We start from the raw sequence: 20,445 nt of genomic DNA on the forward strand, positions 1-20,445 counted from the left end.
GACTTTGCTAGGTGGGGACAAAATCAGAAATTGAACTAAGGAATCTGAGATGCTAATAGTGGAGAAGGGTAGTTTAGTGATATTGGAACCATTGAAATTTGTGAATTCTTTTTCTTACTGGTCTCTAGGATCAGGTAGAGATGAGCCAGGGAGATCAAAGTATAGTAAGTTTTAGGACACTTCCTTCCATATGCAGGAGAGATGAGAGGGAAGTGAATGGTTCTCTTCAAAAGATATTACAGACTTGGAAACCCAGTGTCTGATTATGCCTTCGTATCTTGTAACTATTTGTAAAGAATTTTATGGGAAAGCGGCCTTGGACTTTTAGCTAGCCCAGAAATAGGGACCATCAGTAATGGTTCTCCACACTTTCTCCTCCATGGGGTAGAGTTTGCAGAATCTGAATTTATGGGAGGCTGGGATATCTCAAACTATGTTTGAGTTAACCTATTGATTTGTCCCCAGTTCTTACCCTTTATATTCCCTCCATTCTAATAAAAAAAGGAACACTAGCAGACTAGGTCATTTCAAGAAGAGGTCACTGGGTAAAATATGAGGAGGGCAGGGAGAAGAGCAGCAGATTGGACTTGAATAAAGGACAGACCTGGCAGAGTTCAAGCTTCAGATGCTTAACACCCTTGGGTGACCTTGGAAAAATGATTTCACCTCCCTTGGATCTCCATTTACTCAGCTGCAAAATGAGGGAGTGGACTAGATGGCTTCTGAGCTCCTTTCTGACTCTTAAGGCTAGGAGTCCTGGTAAAGCTTGCAGAAAAACTGCAGAGCAATCATTGTCTTAAAGTCCTCTTCCCCTTTTCCCCAATTTGGTTTCTGAAGTCATCCTTTCTCTTCTTCTAAGGTATTTGAGGACTGAGGGTTGCATTGCTGCTGTGAGAGGAAAACCAGCCTTTCATGTTTATCACTTGTGACCTCTGTTGTGTGACCTGGCTGCAAGTCCCCTCACTGAGCCTAGGTTAGAGCAATGACTTCTGGCTTCCAACTCCTTGAGATTGCCTGTCATACAGTAGCTGTTTTATCAGCATTTGTGGAATGGAGAATGTATTAACTAATACTTAGAGGCTTGCTTCATCTCTTTCCCCAGCCCCATCACTGGTTCCTGGTCTGCTCTTAAAAGGTGTTCAATGAAAGCTCACTTTTTAGGTGGAAAAGAAGGTGGAAGAGTTTTTTCTCCAAGTTGCAGGCAATTTTTTAAAAGAAATGTAACTATTCTTTTTCCATTACTATAATAAATAAAAAGACAATAAAATAAACTATAAAAGACAGCTAATTAAAATGGGCTGAGCTCATCAAAATTACTATCATTAGAACTTAACAATTATGTTTCATATTAATGTATCATAAACATCCAAGTCCTGAGTAATGCCATCTATGACATACTTTTGCTGAGTAACATTTGCCAGTGTCAGAATTAATACAAATCCTGAACTCTTATAGTCCTGCTTAGCACAGTTATATTTTATTCATCACTTTTCTCTCCCAAGGGGACATTATCAGACCAGATGTTTGTAATAGAATATGGAGATAATCGTACTGTAGCAGAGAGAGGACTAGGCAGGTCCAGGTTACCTGGTTTGTCTGCTTCTCCTGCTGCCAGTGACTTTGGGCCTTAGAGCGGGCGGGTGTGAGCAGCAGTGTGGGGAATACTGAAGGAAGGTCGGGAAGACTGGAGGTTACCACACCTTTCATACTTGTCTGCTGGGTGACCTTTCTGAGCTTCAGTTTGCTGTTGCTAAGTCATTTCAGTCGTGTCTGACTCTGTGACTCCATTTGGGATTTTCTCAGCAAAGATACAGGACTAGTTGGCCACTTCTTTCTCTGGCTCATTTTACAGATGAGGAAACTGAGGCAGACAAGGTTAAGTGACTTGCCCTGGGTCACACAGCTGATGAACATCTGAGGGCAGTTTGAACTTAGGTCCTCCCGTCACACTCGCCGTAAGTGGCAGGCTGGCATCAGGTATTACCAATGTTGTTATGAACACGAGGAGATTGAATTACATAGCTCTAATGTTCTCTGACACTGAGCGTAATGAGATCTGATGGTGTCACGAGGGCCTGCAGAGGGGAGTGAGTGTGTGTGTGAGATTTGTGTGTGTGTGTGCTCGTGTGTGTGCACACACTCTCCTTTGACCCTAGCACATCAATACATTGTCCATGCCCTGATTTTTGGAATTTAAATGTGAGAGACTTGGCTCTTTCTTGTGAAGGGCAGGGGAGGAGGGGGAGGAATGGACAACAGGGAATCCAACGCAACTGAAGAGGTTCCCAGAGGATATGCAGGGTTACAGATTTAGAGCTGAAAAGGACCTCCAAGGCCTTCTTTAACATTGGAGGAAACTGAGACAGAGAGAAAAAGGAGCTTGAAAGGTCACACAGCCAATAAGTGTCAGAGGGTGGATTTGAACTCAAGTCTTCTTGCCTCCATCTACTATAGTACATGGACCAAAGAGAAGACAGTTTGGCTGAGGACAGCAAAATGATCCCACAAAAAGAATTAGCTCATTTTAACTCTATAACGTATAATTACTGTCATTAAAGCTGAAATCATAGCTTTAGCCAGAGAGACCTAACTCAACTTTTAAATTGTTTGTTTGTCCTGATGTGTGTCTCCCCAAGAGCCTGTGGGGTGGGTTTGTGGGGCTTGAGGGTTTTGTGGGTGGGATGAAGTATTCTCAGATTATTGAGACCCTGGGATAAGAAGGATCACTCCTTCCCTTAAAGAGACATGTTACTAAGTAGAAAGCTACCTTCCTGAGGGAGAAGAGTGAATTTGGGAAGGGGGAAAATTGTCCACAAAGACAAAACCAAAAAAAAAAAAAAAGAGGATTCTAATGTTGCACAGAAGAATGTTCAGCAGACTGAGGCTTGGATTTTAATCACATAGCTACCCAGGTCTGCCATTTTAGCTGCCTTGTAGAACCTTTCTCTGAGCCCCACTTTCTCCTGGGGTAAAATTACTGGTTGGTCTCTGAAGACCCTCCCAGTTGTAAAATATATGTGAAAAAATAAAACTGAGCTGAGATCTCCTTTGGGATAAGAGACTCCTAACACATTGCAGCAGCATCCCCACTTCCTCATGATCTTCATTTTCAGTTGATAGGCTCAAGTCTGCTAACTTGAGAAATTATGTACTCTTCTCTGCTCTCTACCCTACCTAGCTTCTCAGGCCCCAAGTTTCTCTGGCCATCAGGCCACTCTTAATTTGCTTGGAGTTTTCCTTATATTTGTCTCTTTCTATTTGGAGGTCTTTCAGTTCAGTAAGCCTTCCTAGGTTTCTCTGAAATCATCCTCATCATTGTTCCTTATGGCACAGTAGTATTCTATTACATTCAAATACTGGAATTTTTTTTTATCTCCGATAGGCACCCTTTACTTTCCTGTTTTTTTGTAGGCCCTGCTGGGTGATTTTGAGCACCATAAAAGTGCCATATAAAAGTCTGCCTATCACCAAACAAGCAGTTATTATGCAACTATTATGGGCAAGGCACTGGTATTACAAAGATAAAACAAATGTAACAATTTCTGTTTTTAAGGAACTTATATTCTCTGGTGGAAGACCACGTGTATAAATTGATCATCAAATATTAGACATGTGGAATCATATTCAGAATAAATAAGAAAGAAATGCAGCATGGGGAAATGCAAGTTAAAAGAGGAGAGCAGTTGGGGAGATCAGGAAAGTACCATGTTGACAATGGTGTTTGAGTTGCATTTTGAAAGAACAGAAGCAAAGGATATGAACAGACAATTTTCAGATGATGAAATTGAAACTATTACCACTCATATGAAAGAGTGTTCCAAATCACTATTGATCAGAGAAATGCAAATTAAGACAACTCTGAGATACCACTACACACCTGTCAGATTGGCTAAGATGACAGGAAAAAATAATGATGAATGTTGGAGGGGATGCGGGAAAACTGGGACACTGATACATTGTTGGTAGAATTGTGAATGAATCCAACCATTCTGGAGAGCAATCTGGAATTATGCCCCAAAAGTTATCAAACTGTGCATACCCTTTGATCCAGCAGTGTTTCTACTGGGCTTATATCCCAAAGAGATACTAAAGAAGGGAAAGGGACCTGTATGTGCCAAAATGTTTGTGGCAGCCCTGTTTGTAGTGGCTAGAAGCTGGAAAATGAAAGGATGTCCATCAATTGGAGAATGGTTGGGTAAATTGTGGTATATGAATGTTATGGAATATTATTGTTCTGTAAGGAATGACCAGCAGGATGAATACAGAGAGGACTGGCGAGACTTACATGAACTGATGCTGAGTGAAATGAGCAGAACCAAGAGATCATTATATACCTCAACAACGATACAACAACGATACTGTATGAGGATATATTCTGATGGAAGTGGATTTCTTTGACAAAGAGACCTAACTCAGTTTCAATTGATAAATGATGGACAGAAGCAGCTACACCCAAAGAAAGAACACTGGGAAATGAATGTGAACTATTTGCATTTTTGTTTTTCTTCCTGGGTTATTTTTACCTTCTGAATCCAATTCTCCCTGTGCAACAAGAGAACTGTTTGGTTCTGCAAACATATATTGTATCTAGGATATACTGCAACATATTTAACAGATATAGGACTGCTTGCCATCTAGGGGAGGGGGTGAAGGGAGGGAGGGGAAAAATCGGAACAGAAGTGAGTGCAAGGAATAATGCCATAAAAAATTACCCTGGCATGGGTTCTGTCAATAAAAAGTTAATATAAAAGAAAAAAAAAAAAAAAGAAAGAAAGAACAGAAGGATTCATTGAGGCAGAGGGAAGGAGCTCGTGGATATGGGGCATGACTGGGCCAAAGATACAGACTTGAGTGATGGATGGTTATGTATCAGAAAGAAAGGAGTTTAGCCAGCTTGAGAAGCAGCATAATAGCATAATGAAACAGAAGAGATCAAACTGTTCGCTTTTTAAAAAAAGCCATAGAGAATATGGTCAAATAAACATATGTGTATATAAGTGATTTTGGTACCTGTGTAGAGAATGGCTTGGAGAAGAAAGCAGCTGGAGGCAGGGAGGCCAACTAGGGGGCTTTTTCAGTGGTGCAATGAGAGAAGATGTAGGCCTAAGCTGAAAGTGATGTTTGTGTAAGTGTAGAGGAGGGATCCGACAAAAAGACGCTATACAAATAAAAATAGCAAGATTAGCCAGTTTGTGAAGTGAAAGAGAGTGAGCAATTCAGTATGATGCTGAGGTTATAAACTTCAGAGACTACAAGAATGGTGGTGGTCTGGACAGAAAGAGGAGAATTGGGTAGAAGGGAGGAGGATCTTGGGGAAATAGTAGCAAGTGCTACTAAACAAGTTTGTTCTACCTTGGACAGGGAGGAGGATTGGTCTTTCTTGACCTGGGAAACTTGGGGGAAAAAAGTCTATAATTAGATTGCTATCATCAAATTGTCTTTACCATAGATTTACATTGCTGTCATTAAATTGTCTTTACCGTAGACTTAACACTAGAATTCTCCTGATGTCAGGAAAAATTATGGAAGGGCTCTGGCTTTTTAGCTGGACCCTATGACGAAGAATAGGCACTAATTTTGTTGCTGCTTGATTTAAGATTTACAGTATAGTATTCTGTCTGATACACTTAGCAAAAGGTAGGCACCAGCATGGAATTGACATTTTCCTCACAAGTCCTTTTGTCTTGGTGATATTTCCATATGTCTGTATGTGTATAGGATTTACATGGTCCCATTTATGGATTAGGCCAGTCCTTATCATCTGTTTACTCTCCCAAGTGTTCTGGGAGAGAGTCAGAAATAAACTTTCCCTGCTCTGCAGATGAAAGTCTGATGAATGAGAAATCCTTTGACAAGCCTCTGCCTGCTCTCCAAAGCCCAAGCTGGGAAGCTAAGCAGTTTCCCATAGCTCTGGTCATTTGTGGGCTCTTTTAGTTCATGCCCTCCTGTCCTTGTGTGAAGTGGACAGCCCCCTCTCTAATTGCAGCCTTTGAATGGTCTAATCATAGCCTGGGCTAATTTGTTAATAACTTTGAGAACTAAGAAAATGTGCCTTGAACTATTTTGTGGGCAATAGATATGTGGCTATGTATGTGTCATGGGAAAATTATAATTTTGTGGAAAAATGAAAGCTATTTGGAAATGTGTGTCACCCTTATGCCCTATTTGTGGGCATATAGTCCAATAGAATGAAAACTCCCAGAATGTATTCCCAGCACCCAGCACAGTTAGTTGGTGCTTAATAAATTCCTGTCAAATGAATGAATGATTGTCTGCACGTTGTGTACACACACACAGGTACACAGGGCATGTCCAAGCATAAGTAAGGTTTTCGACATGGTGCCTACCTGTCATTAGTAACTCTCAGTATACTCTATATGTTTAAGAGAACAAAACATAGATAAGTCTGAATGTCATTCACCCTGATACCCTCTGACCTTTTGTAGACTGTCTCCTGTAAAATATATCTCCTAATGGAATGTCAGCTCCTGGAGGTTACGGTCTGTCTTACTTTTGTATTTGTATTCCTAGTGCCTAGCATGGTCTCCAATTGATATATAAAGTAGGTACCAAGTAACTACTTATTGACTCATCAAGGCAGAAACTTTTATTCTAGGTGATTGTATCTGTTTTAAGCTTACATGTTCTTGTATACAAATAAATGTTCCTTAAAGAAGATAGTTGGAGGGAAATTTGTGCTCCAACTGGAAGGATTAACCTTTAGTCTCTGATATTTCTTTCTGCTCTGAATCACTGTCTTTTTCCCTAGGGAAGTCACATCTGGCCATCGTGCAGAAGGTGAACAATGAGGGTGAGGGTGACCCATTTTATGAAGTCTTGGGATTGGTGACTCTGGAAGATGTCATTGAAGAGATCATTAAATCGGAGATCCTGGATGAGTCCGATATGTACAGTAAGGCACATTCTTTTTCTTTCTTTCTTTCTTTCTTTCTTTCTTTCTTTCTTTCTTTCTTTCTTTCTTTCTTTCTTTCTTTCTTCTTTCTTTCTTTCTTTCTTTCTTTCTTTCTTTCTTTCTTTCTTTCTTTCTTTCTTTCTTTTTTTTTAACTGATCACCAAAAGTTATTTTCTCCTTCCTCTTACCTTTCAAAAGAATATATTAGTCCTAATTTGGGAACAGAAAGTCTTGCAAAAATGAATATTACATTTATCTTTACATGTATTTGGAAAAATAAAATACTATTGAGGGGAAAAAATAAATTAAAAAAAACTTGTGCTACATGAATGCAACAAACATGTGACTACTGGTTTCTTGGCACTATAATAGGTATATGTTATAATATATATATATACATACACACACACACACACATGCACAGGATGAATACAGAGAGGCTTGGAGAGACTTACATGAACTGATGCTAAGTGAAATGAGCAGAACCAGGAGGTCATTATACACTTCAACAACGATACTGTATGAGGATGTATTCTGATGGAAGTGGATATTGTTGACAAAGAGACCTAACTCAGTTTCAATTGATAAATGATGGACAGAAGCAGCTACACCCAAAGAAAGAATACTGGGAAATGAATGTAAACTATTTGCATTTTTGTTTTTCTTTCCGGGTTATTTTTACTTTCTGAATCCAATTCTCCCTGTGCAACAAGAGAACTGTTCGGTTCTGCAAACATATATTGTATCTAGGATATACTGCAACATATCTAACATATATAGGACTGCTTGCCATCTAGAGGAGGGGGTGGAGGGAGGGAGGGAGGGGAAAAATCAGAACAGAAGCGAGTACAAGGGATAATGTTGTAAAAAAATTACCCTGGCATGGGTTCTGTCAATAAAAAGTTACTATAAAATTAAAAAAAAGAAAAGAAAAGAAAATACATGCACATATCAATACATACATATAAAGGCATAGGTAAATCTCTAAGAACAGATATATAATGTATTTGAGCTTTGTATAAGGCCCATATGCTCTGGGCCTCAGTTTCCTTTGTATAATTTGGGGATTGGACTAGATGGACTTTAAGGTCCCTTCAGATTTTAAATAAAAATCAGTGATTCTGTGATAATATATTTGTATACAGACATCTAAAAAACCCAAAAGAATCCTGATTAAAAGCATGGCAGCAAGGCCACCATCCTTTCAAGGGGATTGGAGGCCCTGTCAACAGCCTGATGTTCAATTAACTGAAAGCATTATTGTACATTTCCTCCTATTTTCATATATTGGCCACAACCTTGGCGCTATGAACTGACCTAGAGTTTGTTATGCTTAGGTTGAGAGGGTCAGAACGTGGGAGAAACAATTTCTTCCTTTTTGGGACAATTCAGGGTGACAAGACCATCAGGCCAAACTGAATGCATACCCCTTCTCTTGCAGCTGACAACCGGAGCCGAAAACGAGTAACCAATCAAAAGAACAAGCGAGATTTCTCAGCTTTCAAGGACAATGAGTTGACAGTGAAAATCTCACCTCAGCTGCTTCTGGCTGCTCATCGATTCCTGGCAACGGGTAAGCCCATGAGAAAAGAATGATGGGATAGGGTGGATGGGATATTCATTTATGAAACATAATGTGAAGTTTTCAAGGAATTTAGAGATGGTGATTAAAAAAACAAACAAACAAACATTTAACTTCTGGCCAACTCTGTAGTAAGAAGTAACACAATGTAAAGAGTATGTGAAGGGTTAAGGACAGTATATCTGCCTCTGGAGAGGATAAGCTTGATTTTCCCCTGGGATTGTAGGTTGTTTGCATTATAAACAAGGATCTATTCCACATTTCCATCAAGAATGTAGAATTAGGAGTTAAAGATCTGAAGGGACCCTAATGAAAATGGTGCTGGGTGGGTCAGATCACTGGGGAGGAGAGAAAGTTGGTATCAGGCAGGGGATGGTCTGTGTAGGTCCATTGGTGATGAATGGCTTTGGCCCTATACAAAGACATGTAAAAAGGAAGAGGAGGTGTTTATAACCCTAGTGCTTATGCATACAAGATACATGTTTTCATATTCATGTAATAGAGTTATGTTTGTAATACTTGTGTGGCCTTTGACCAGACCTATGATCCTCCCTTATATATTGTAAGAGTAGTTCTTTGTTTTGCTTCCCTTAACACTTCCTCTATCTTATAGTTACTTCAGGAAAGAGCTAACAAAATAGACATTCCTGACTTCTTGCCCTTATGTCAGGGGAACTTGAAGCCCCATGTGGAATACCTTCCTCTCCTCGTGCTGCTTTCCCCTTCCCATCCATCTTCTCAGTTTCTTTCCCCCTGCCTCCAAATTGATTCCTTCATCATTCCTTCAGTAGTTTTCCTGGCAGAATTCTTTGAGATCAGGAATATATGGCATTTCCTCTTAATAGTGATGGAACATTAGGGATCTGGATCTCTCCGTTGGGGATCTAAACAGGAACTTTTAACTACCCTTCCTTACAAATGTATACGCAAGGAAACTGTTAACTAGATGCCACATTCTGAAGGTTCCTGTAAACAACTACCAGGGGAACTCTAATGACAGCATTGTTTCCTATCTTCCATAGAGTTGCCCCTATTCAATTCCTCAATCATGTCTGAGAAGATCCTCCTTCGTTTGCTAAAGTACCCAGATGTCATTCAAGAGCTAAAGTTTGATGAACGCCATAAATTTGCTGCCCGTCATTACCTTTATGTTCGAAACAAAGCTGCTGACTATTTCATCCTCATATTACAGGTAAGCTCTCCCTTTTATTACATAGGCAGCTTCATGATCCCTGTTCCCATTCCTTCCTGCCTTCTCTCTGGGCTTGATCTCCTTTAACCTTACTTCTTCCCCAATGTCGTGCTGCATATTGCTCTCCTGTCATAATAAGGTCATGTGTATATAGGGAACTCGGAACTCTGCCCTTCCATTTTTTTGAGCTTTGTCATCCTGATCACAAAAAACTTTAAGGCACAATGCTACAGAGGCCCTTCTTTGTCACATTGTCTCTTATCCTTAAGAAAGCTACTTATTCCCAATTCTTTAAGGCTCTAAAAATATTATTCTTCATCTCAGCTAGATGGAACCAAATTACCCTACCTTCTTTCTGCTTTTCTTCTTTTTCTGGTCTTGTTTTCCTTTTTCCTTTATTTGTAGCCCTCATACCCATGTCCTTTCAGGGAAAGGTGGAAGTGGAAGCTGGGAAGGAGAACATGAAGTTTGAGACAGGTGCATTCTCCTACTACGGGGTCATGGCGCTTACCACGCCTCTTAGCATGGGTGAGTTGACATATTATAGCTGACTCCAAACTTGGGTTTATATGGGAATGTCAAGTTAAATAACCACAAGTTTTTAATGTATATGTAGAAAAAAATATATGAGTTGGGCCCTTTCCTCAAGGAGTTTTCATTCTAATAGTTCAGAAATAAAAACACATGAATCAATAGCATAGCATACACAGTGACATATAATTAAATACTAAGCTGAATGGTATAAATTATAAGGAGTAATAGGAATTTAGAGGAAAAGGGGAAACCATGGAAGTTAAAAGTAGGCAAGGAAACTTTCACGAAGTAGGTGGGATCCTTGGATAATGGGCATGACATTCAAAATTGGGAGGGTTGGATAGGCAGGGAGGATCAGAATGTAATGGGGAGGCGTGAAAGCCAAGAAATGGGATTTAGATTAGACTTGATGTGCTAGGAAGGAATTAGGGAGTTGTCGATGGTTTGTTTTTGTTTTTTTAACAGAAAAAGTGACATAAGAAAGGCAGTATTTAAGGAAGATTGATTTAACATCAATATACAAAATGAATGAAAGAGTAGGAGAGGCTCAACAACTCAGGAAGGTGATCTTTTGGAACAGCACAGATTTAAACAGAGAAGGGCCTAGTAAGTATTGATTGATTGATTGGGATTGAGAGGGAGGAAGCCAAGGGATTCTAAAGTTTCAAGCCTGGGTATCTAGGAAAGTAGTAATGATGGAGACAATGGGATTGGGAGCAGGAGTTTGTTAAGATAGTTCAAGATGGACAAGAAGATGAGTAAGTCCCAATTTCCAGTTGGCTTGGGTATTTCCTATGGCTAACATTTTATTCTAATGGTATAAAAATTCAGGAGGAGAAATTAGACAAATTCATAGCAAAAAACGAAGCAAAGGATTTAGAAAGGCTCAGTGACAGAGCATAGATACAGTGGTCAAGGATTAAGGAATGAAGAAAGAACTAGACATTTGAGAAAAGGAGTTAGATGTGGGTAATGTTGTGGCAGGTTAAACTTGGTAGCACAAACAAGTCATCAGGCTTCCTTTCCATTTCCCTTCACAGTCCTTGGGGCCATGCCCGACATTCTCTTTTCTGTACTCTTATGTCTTGGACACCCTATGGAAAGAGCTGACCCTGGGGCTACTTTCCTAACTCATGCAACTTTGGGAAAACCCCCTAACTCCTCCGACTCTTAATTTTCTTACTTGAAAACTGAAGGAATTGGATTAATCTCTAAGGTTAACTTGAAGTTCACTTTCTGGTTCCTTTGAGAACATGGAATATCTAACCTTTTGGGGGAGTATCAGGTTGGGGTGCTGTTGAACTCATGTCAGTGGTTTGACATACAAGAGCACCCTCTGCTGGTGCTAACGGTATACTTCGATGTTTTCAGGATTTTTGTTAATCGACTGGTGTTTACATATCTATGTATCCTACAAGTGACAGTTACTGTGCTGAGGGCAGAGGGAGGTGGTAAAGAGAGGGTCGTAAAAATTAAGCAATCTTTGCCCTCAAGGAATTTGTATATTGTGTAATTTTGAGTTCTTTTACTCCCTTTTTTGGGATAAACCTCCTTTTGACTGCTTAAGTCCCCTGAGAGAAAGCTGTTAGGGGCAATCAGAGTGATTTCTGTCTGACCCTCTGTTACTAAAATCTGACTCTTCCTCCCCCGGGACACAGCCTTTCTCTCCTTCTCTCTGTCATTCCATAAGTCCTCTGAGATCCATGCTTTTCGTATCTACCACCGAGTTAAAATCCTGGTAGTTGTTGACTACAGACCCCCAGGTCATTCCCCTTCCTCTCTCTATGAGTTTGATATCTGACTTACACTTTTTTCTCCTCCCCAATTTCTACATCAGTCTAGGAGACCTCACCATACATAGTGACTCGCCCTCAAACTCAGTTCCTAATCACTTAGTTACTTATTAATCACACACACAAAGATGGTCATATCCTTGATCTTGCCATTAGTCATCTAAAAACCATCTCCATGTTCAAGAATTCTGAAATCTCCTTATCTAACCATAATCTGGAGTGCCTCCCTTCCTCATCTCTACCTCCTGGCTTCCTTTTAAGTCCTGTCGTCTTCTATAAGAGACTTTTCCCAAACCCTTTCCTCTCTTAATTATTTCATGTTTATCCTGTATGTAGCCTGTTTGTTTAATTTTGTTGTCTCCATTTTTAGAATGTAACCTTTTTATGTCTGAGAGACTGCCTTTTGCCTCTTTTTGTATTCCCATTGCTTAGCAAATAGTATGCTTGTGTTTATTGACTGACTAACCAACCATGGTAGATAATGGGTTTTCCCAGAAGATGTTAGGGAGTTGGGGAAAAAAAAAAAATCAACTCCACTAACAAAGGATGGTGAAGGAAGGTGTGCCTGACAATAAATTTATCTAAAAGAGATTAAGGATTATTAGTGAACCAAAAAGTTAATGTGATTTTTGACTAACTTTGGAGGAATAGTGTCCAGAACACAGGAAGGATAGTTTCCCTGCATTTTGTCATCTGGCATCTGAAATATTGTACATAATTCCTCAGTATCTCCTCAGTTTCCTCATCTTTAAAACAGGAATAGTAATACCTGTGGGACTTACCTCACAGGACTGTCATAAAGATCAAATGAAACAATATTCAGTTTATGAATTTTAAAATGCCTTATAATTATCAGCTACTATTACTCTTCTCTAGTTCTAACTACTCATTACCTGTTTCCTAACCTAATGGGAGGTTTGTCACTAAGTCTCCCTGGGATTTAGATACTTTCCTAGGCAGAACTCAATTTAATTTTGGCTCTACCCTGAGTTTCCTTTTTCTGCTGATCATAGTCTATGGACCATTATGCCTGCCTCCAGGTCCCATTCTCATAGTTCTGTATCATGGCTTTTGTACTCAGATGTTCACTGGTCTTTCTCTTGTGGGCCAGTGTCTTCAGCTTATCTTGGGCATCCTTCTGACAAGCAGACCTCTGATTTTCCTGCTTTCAGGGAAAGGTTAATGCTTTAAAAAAAATGCATGGCTAAAGAAGTCCTTCTTCTTGGGGTTGCCCCCCAACCTTACCAATCACTTCCCCACTAGGTAGTAAGGTGGTACACTGGATTAAGAACTGGATCCAGAGTCAGAAAAGCTTGAGTCCAAATGCTACCACAGCTTTTTAGTAGCTATGTAATCTTAATAAAGTCATTTAATATCTACTTGCTTCAATTTCCTCATGAGGCATGAAATGAGACTAATAATAGTACCTACCTCCTAGAGTTGTTGTAAGGATCAAATGAGATAATAATCTGTACAACATAATGGTATATAGTAGGTCCTTAAGGTTTATTTCCTTCCTTTTTACCTAGATTTAACCTGAAGGGATATTAATATCTTTTAAAAATGTTCCCTCAGGGGCAGCTAGGTGGTACAGTGGATGGAGCACCAGTCCTGAAGTCAGGAGGACTTGAGTTCAAATTTGGTCTCAGACACTTAACACTTCCTAGCTGGGTGACCCTGGGCAAGTCACTTAACCCCAATTGCCTCAGCAAAAAAAAAAAAAAAAAAAAAAAAAGTCCCCACCATCACACACAAAGATCCACTCATTGTAACAAAGAATTTAAAAAAAAAAAAAAAAAAAAGGAAAAAGCAAATATTTCAGCCAGGTGAACAATGCATTAATCAAGTCTAATGGTACATGCAATATTCCACACTTGTAGTTCTCCAGCTCTGCAAAAAAGGAAAGGAGACACAATTTCTTCTCTCTTCAGTAACAAGCTTTATTAGTCCTTTCATATAGTTTAGTTGTTTTTGTTTCCATTTCTGTTGTTATCACTAAATGTATTCTTTTTCTGGTTTTATTTGGTTCACTTTGTATCAGTTCATAAAAAAGTTTCATATAGTTCACTTTATTTGCATTGTTTCTTACAGCACAGTAATATTTAATTCCATTCATGTTGCACAGTGTATTTAGCAATTCCCCAATCATTGGGTACCTATGTTATTTGTAGTTTGTTATTATTAAAAAAAAAAAAACAAAACTCCTGTAAATACTTTGGTGTATTTAGGGTTTTTTGATCTTTGATATCTTTGAGGTGATTCAACTAGCAGTGTGATCTCTGTGTCAAAGGGTCTTTTAGTCGCGTTAACCAGCATAATTCCAAATAGCTTTCCAGAATGGTTGGACCAATTCACAGCTTTGTATTATCTTTGTATACCTGTATTTCCATAATCCCTTCAACTTTGATTATTCCTTATTTATATTGTTATCTTTGTCAATTTGTTGGATATGAGATAAAACATTTGGATAAATAAATTTTTATTAGTGATTAGATAAGTATTTAATACGTTTGTTAACAATTTTTAATTCTTAGAACTATGTGTCCATATTCTTAGACTACTTGTTCAATGTTCATGAGTCAGTTATCAAAAAGATTCATGATCTTATATATTTGTGTTTTTTTTTATATCTTAGCAACTTTATCAGAGATAGCTGATGCAAATATTTTTCTCAGTAGATAACTTTTCTTTCCTTTCTTATTTGCATAATTTTGTGTGTGGCAAAGTTTTCATGTAATCAATTATTTGGTTTATCCTTTTTGATTACCTCTGTATTTTGTATTTATAAGAATTCTTTCTCAGCCATAGCCATGAAAGGTAGCCAAGTGGGTTAGTATCTTTTTTTTAAAGCACATACTTTATATTGGAGCTTTTTGTTGTTATATCACAATCATTTCCTACCTCATCTTCGAAATTGAACCCTCTCTTTTAACAAGCAAAGCAAAAATATCCAGTACAAAGACAGTAGCTGACGTATTCTCCATCTTTGCCATAAAAAAGGAGGTGGACTTCATTACCTGTTTTCTGGGATCTTAAATATATTATTGCTTAGTTGTTTCTGTGGATGGTTTGTGGTTAAAGAGCATGGCTTTCTGTTGGCCCTGCCCTATCCAGGTCACCCTGTTCTCTCTGCTAAAACAAATCCAGATAGGTCAATTGCATCTTCCCTCCCTTTATTGGTTCTGCTCACTGACTTCACCCTTCTAGGGAAGGAAGGGACCATAGCCTCCCTCCTCACCAAACCTAAGCTGCCGGAGTTTGTGTAAGCTTGCTTTTGTTTGCTTCTAATGGAGATGGAAAACAGCTTGTTGTCATCTTCTTTAGGGTAACCCTCTGGACATTTGGCTACAGTTTCTTAATCACCTTATTTACCTGCTTTTCCATTCTGTTAATTCCTGTTTGGCTGTTCTTCCCAGGATCCCCTCTGATTTGTCCACATCATTATTAAAAACATGGAAGCTAGAATTGGAAAATCTTTGTGACCATAGATTGGGTACTTCATCTACTTTAAAAAAAAAATACAAGAAATAATATCAGCAAATTGTTGAATTACATTCATCTTGAGGATCACAGAATGACAAAAATAATAGAACAGTAAGGGACTTCAGCCTACTTAGTTCAACTGAAATTGAGAAAAAATTCCCAAAAACCCTATGTTACGTCTGCCAAAAAACCTCCAGTGATGGGGCACCCACTACCTTTCCAAGCAGTTCATTGAACTTTTGGACCAGTTCTAACTATGAAGAACTTCCTGACATCAGTTTTAGATCTGCCTAGTGGCAGGTTCTGGTTTGCCTCTGAGATGAACAAAATAAATTTAATATTTTCAGATACTTGAAGATGACTGTCCTGCTTCCCCTCCAACCTCAAAGTCTGTGACTTTTTCAGCTGAAGCTCATGTGACAAATACTCAAAGCCTTTCTCACCATTCTGGTTGCCCTTTTCTGGGGAGTCTCAGGCTTGTCATTATCTTTCCTAAAAAAAAAAAAGACATCTATAACTGAATGCAATATTCCAGATTTAGTCTGACTGGGCAGAAGCACTATCTATTCCTAGAACTCTTTCAGAGGCATAAGAAAAGAGCATGAGGCCTGGATCAGGAAGACCTGAATTCAGATCCAGCCTCAGAATTAAATGTACAGGACTTTTAAAAGATCATCTAACCTCTGACTGTCTCCTTAATTGTAAAAAAGGACTAATAATAGTTGTGAGGATTAAATGAAATACTATTTATTTGTCAAATGATTGATATATAGTAGGTCCCCTTCTTCCCCACCTCCCAATTTAATGGAGCTAAAGATCACATCAGATTTTTGTTGTTGTTGTTCATGACTATATCATGTCATTGACACATTTTGAGCTTAAAGCTCCATAAAACCTTTCAGTTTTTCTCAGAGAAATATTATGTCGCCTTGCCTTGGCATCTTATTCTTGTGAAGTTGATTTTTAAAAATTCGGGTATAAAACTTGACATTCAGCTTTACTCCCATATATATTTTTAGCTACACTTCTGCCAACTTATTTGTTTGTCCCATGTGGTCCATACAGATGCCATTAATGCCTCTTCCTTTGGAGTATATGCTACTTCATTTTTAACTCTATCAAACTTCCTTTTATCTTCAGCTGACCATTTTTGCTCATTTGTCTTTGTTTTGAGAGGCAATTGGGATTAAGTGACTTGCCCAAGGTCACACAGCTAGGAAGTGTTAAATGCCTGAGGCTGGATTTGAACTCAGGTCCTCCTGACTCCAGAACTGGTCCTCTATCCACTATGCTATCTAGCTGTCCTCATTTGTCATTTTCAATTCATTTGATGTCTTTTGAACTATTAATAAGAATTTGCTGAACAAATGCATCAGATTAATCACTAGTTTAAAAAATGAGTAATTCTTTTGGACTTCCAGATCACTTTGGGATGACTTTAACAAGCTGTTAAGGGAATATGTCTTTGTACACAAAACCTACTTGGTCTAATTTTGGAATGAGTAAGAGAAGCTTTACTAAAACCTGGGTGTCTAGCATTAGATGTGTTATTTTCCCTTCGTTTATAACATCTGTTCTTTGGTTACAGTCATTGGTTTTACCCAGTAATTTGTGAGTGTTGAAATAGTTACAAAATGATTTGCTCTAGTGTCTTTATAGAACTGGGAAAGAACCATCTGCCTTTTAATTCCCCTTCACTTCCTTAAAAGTAGGTCACTGTGTCATTTTCTGTATTTAATGCCTACTAATCTATTTGCTAGTAATTTTCAAAATTCACAGCTAATTCTTTTGCCAGAAACTTCTTTCAGTTCTTAAGTAGCTGTGAATGCATGTCACTGGGGCCCAGATTTTCAAAATAATGACAAATGTTCCTTCCCCATTTACTTATCTAGCTGTGTGGTGGTCTTGGTCCAGTTATTCAATCTTAGCATATAAAGTTGGAATAGAAATCATGAAGTCCAATCCCTCATTTTACAGACAAGGAAATTGAGGCCCATAAAAATAGATTAATTTGCTAAGACTTCCCTGAGTCAATGGCAAAGGACTAAAAACCAAGTCTTCTGACTTGAGGGTTCTTTATACCACCAGCTACTTGTCCTGAGTTTGTTGGTTCACCTATAGTTGAGGATTATAACATTTATACTTTAAGATTCACAGGAATGTTAGGAGAAAAAGAATTTATAAAATAATAGCAGCTCTATATGGGTATGGACCTATATTAACTATCCTTCACAAGTTAGATAGACATCTAAAGTCAAGGAACCAATAGAGAATGGGTTTCTACTGCCCTCTAATGTCCAAGAGTGGGGCAGCTTAAGGCAAAGAGGAAAATTGACACAGTTGATGTAAGGTGACTAATAAGGAAATGTGTTTTATAAAGTTGCACATGTACAACCTATAACCTATATTAAATTGCTTACAGTCTCAGAGAAGGAGAAAACCTGAAACTCAGAATTTAAAAAAAAATTTCTTTTACATGTAATTGGGAAAAATAAAATGCTATTTAAAAAAAAATTAATGTAAGGAAAAACTTATAAATAGAGAAGACAACTCTATGGTGTTGGTGGTGGATTGACCCCTCCTTGGAGATTTTTGGGTAAAGGCTAGATGACCAATTGTCAGATAATTAGGGATTACTTTTCCAAAATCATTTATACCAAATGGCTACTGAAGATACTTTCATCTCTGAAATTCTATGATCCCTAATTTTACCATTCTGCCTTTCTGCCTCATTGTCCAACCCATAGAATAACAGTTTTAGAAGTAAATCTTAGGAATTACTCACTCTGGGGTAGCTAGGTGGTACAGTGGTTAGAGCACGAGGCCTGAAGTAAGGAGGACCTGAGTTCAAATCTAGTCTCAGGTACTTAACACTTCCTAGCTGTGAGACCTTGGGCAAGTCACTTGATTCCAGTTGCCTCAGTAAAAAAAGAGAGGAAAAAAAAAAAGAAAGAGATTATTTACTCCAATATCCTTCCTTTCCACCTTTTGGTAAATGAGTAAACTAGCCTTAGGATGAAGTAACTCCTACACCATATAAGCTAAGTAGTGGAAGAGCTAGTACAAACAAGAATTTAGTTTTCCTATGTCAGGCCAGTGCTCTTTTCACTATATCATTTTGCCTAATTTTTAGGTAGGGAAATTGGACAAGGAGAAGATGAGCTATGTCAGTCATCTTGTGATCCAGGAACAAAGCCTGGAACATCATATCCTGACCTAGCAATAATGATTAAGGACTAAGGATCTTGCTTCCTAGAAAGTATGGAAAACAGAGGCAGGTCTTGCAGTGAATTACATAGAATGCATAATGTTAGTCTTTTCGAAATGGTTAAGTGATTGCTATTTATGTCTAAAGTGCAGGTTTATCTTCTTTCTGGAAAAGAGGCCCAGAGGCTCAAAGAATAGCTCTCTATTCTTTAGATTATCAGGAAAAATGAAGTGTTCTTTTAAAAAATGGAAGAAGAATTTGAATGTATAAACAGAGAAGAAAGAATATATCTGAAGAAGCAGAGAAGGAATCCTAGCTTATTCCAGGCAACTTGAAGATGAAGAATTGTGACACAAAGGATGATAGCTTTTGAACTGGAAAGGACCTTGGAAAACATAGTCCCAGTTGCACTTATATCTAAGAATCTATGTACTTCTTCCTTAAAAGGAGTAAGCTTGATCCTTTGAGGAGGAAGTAGATCTTTCCTTGCCCTTCAATTTCATGGATCCAGTTTCATCAGGTAAGAGAGTATCCAAAAAAGTATACAAAGAAGAGACAAGTAGTACTGGCTGATGACTCCCTGTTCAGGGGCTGCTGGGGAAGTTATCTGTTGAGTTAATGATAACAAAAAAGAAGTCCACTGGCAGTTTTCCTGGACTTGATGGAGCTTCATCCCAAGACTTATGAAACCTGATGACTACGATTTCTAATGATTCCTAGAGCATAAACAAGACTACCAGAAAGGATCTAATAAAATTGCCAAGATATATAAAATGTCAGGCAAAGGACTGAAGACCTTAAGAACACAGATAGTGTTTTCATCATATCTCACAAGTTGAAGGCAAGGACTTCAAGAGAAGACAAAGACAAATGTGGGAAGTAAGCAGCTGTTTAAGAAGGTGGTATATCTGAGGATGTGATGTGAATTTATGGACCATAGTTAAAAATAGAGATGATAGACTCTTGGGTAGAGAGGGAATGTACTTTAATAATGAGTCGTAAGAATATATTTACTTAGATTCTTAAAAATCTAGTCAAAGAAGTTTATAAATCAAAAAGGAGATGGAGGAGAAAATTACATATGTTTAATTACCAAACTAAATTCCAAGAGCCACACTGCTATCTTCTGATGCCCAGGAGTGGGGACAACTTAGGGAAAAGAAGGAAATTGACTTAAATTTGATGTAAAAAAACAGTTGCTAACAATTAGAGCTACTTAAAGGAGGAAAAGGTTGTCTTAGACGATAGTGGATCACACCCTCATTGGAAATTTTTGGGTAAAGCCTGGATGATCAGTTATCAGGTGTGTTGTAGATAAAAACATAGAAAAAAGAGCCAAGGATTCAAAAAATGGCTCTCCCTTCTCAAGGTTATCAGAAAGAACGAACTGCTCCTCTAAATGTTCCATATAGCAGTAAAGATATCCAGAAATTCTCAGGAAACAAAATGCAAGAAAAGAGTTGGCAATAAAACCAAACCAATAGCCTCAAATATTTATATACAGATAAACAAAGGATGGATAAAACAAACAAGGTGAACTAAAAATCCTAATGGAAAAAAAATTTTTTTTTTATATCATAGATGTCATTTAAATTTTAAATTTGGTAGGATAGGGACTCTGGTAAAGGTTGTGTTTGTGTGTGTCTCTCTGTACACACACACACACACACACACACACATCCTTGTTTGGAAAGGAAGAAGCAAGGTGAAATTAATTAATGAATGATGCATTTGTTAAGC

At 38.3% G+C, this 20,445-nt stretch overlaps 1 protein-coding gene across 2 annotated transcripts in view; it reads left to right on the plus strand.

Moving 5' to 3' along the window:
• Positions 1-20,445, plus strand: part of CNNM4 (cyclin and CBS domain divalent metal cation transport mediator 4) — a 57,124-nt gene that overhangs the window by 22,753 nt on the left and 13,926 nt on the right. For both annotated transcript variants that reach the window (XM_051976414.1, XM_051976415.1), the window contains exons 2-5: positions 6,770-6,913; positions 8,355-8,486; positions 9,518-9,687; positions 10,116-10,215. In XM_051976414.1, coding sequence (XP_051832374.1) covers positions 6,770-6,913; positions 8,355-8,486; positions 9,518-9,687; positions 10,116-10,215 — 546 coding nt within the window. The remainder of the gene's footprint in view (positions 1-6,769; positions 6,914-8,354; positions 8,487-9,517; positions 9,688-10,115; positions 10,216-20,445) is intronic.

Source organism: Antechinus flavipes, chromosome 2, assembly GCF_016432865.1.
Source record: "Antechinus flavipes isolate AdamAnt ecotype Samford, QLD, Australia chromosome 2, AdamAnt_v2, whole genome shotgun sequence".
NCBI classification, from domain to species: Eukaryota; Metazoa; Chordata; class Mammalia; order Dasyuromorphia; family Dasyuridae; genus Antechinus; species Antechinus flavipes.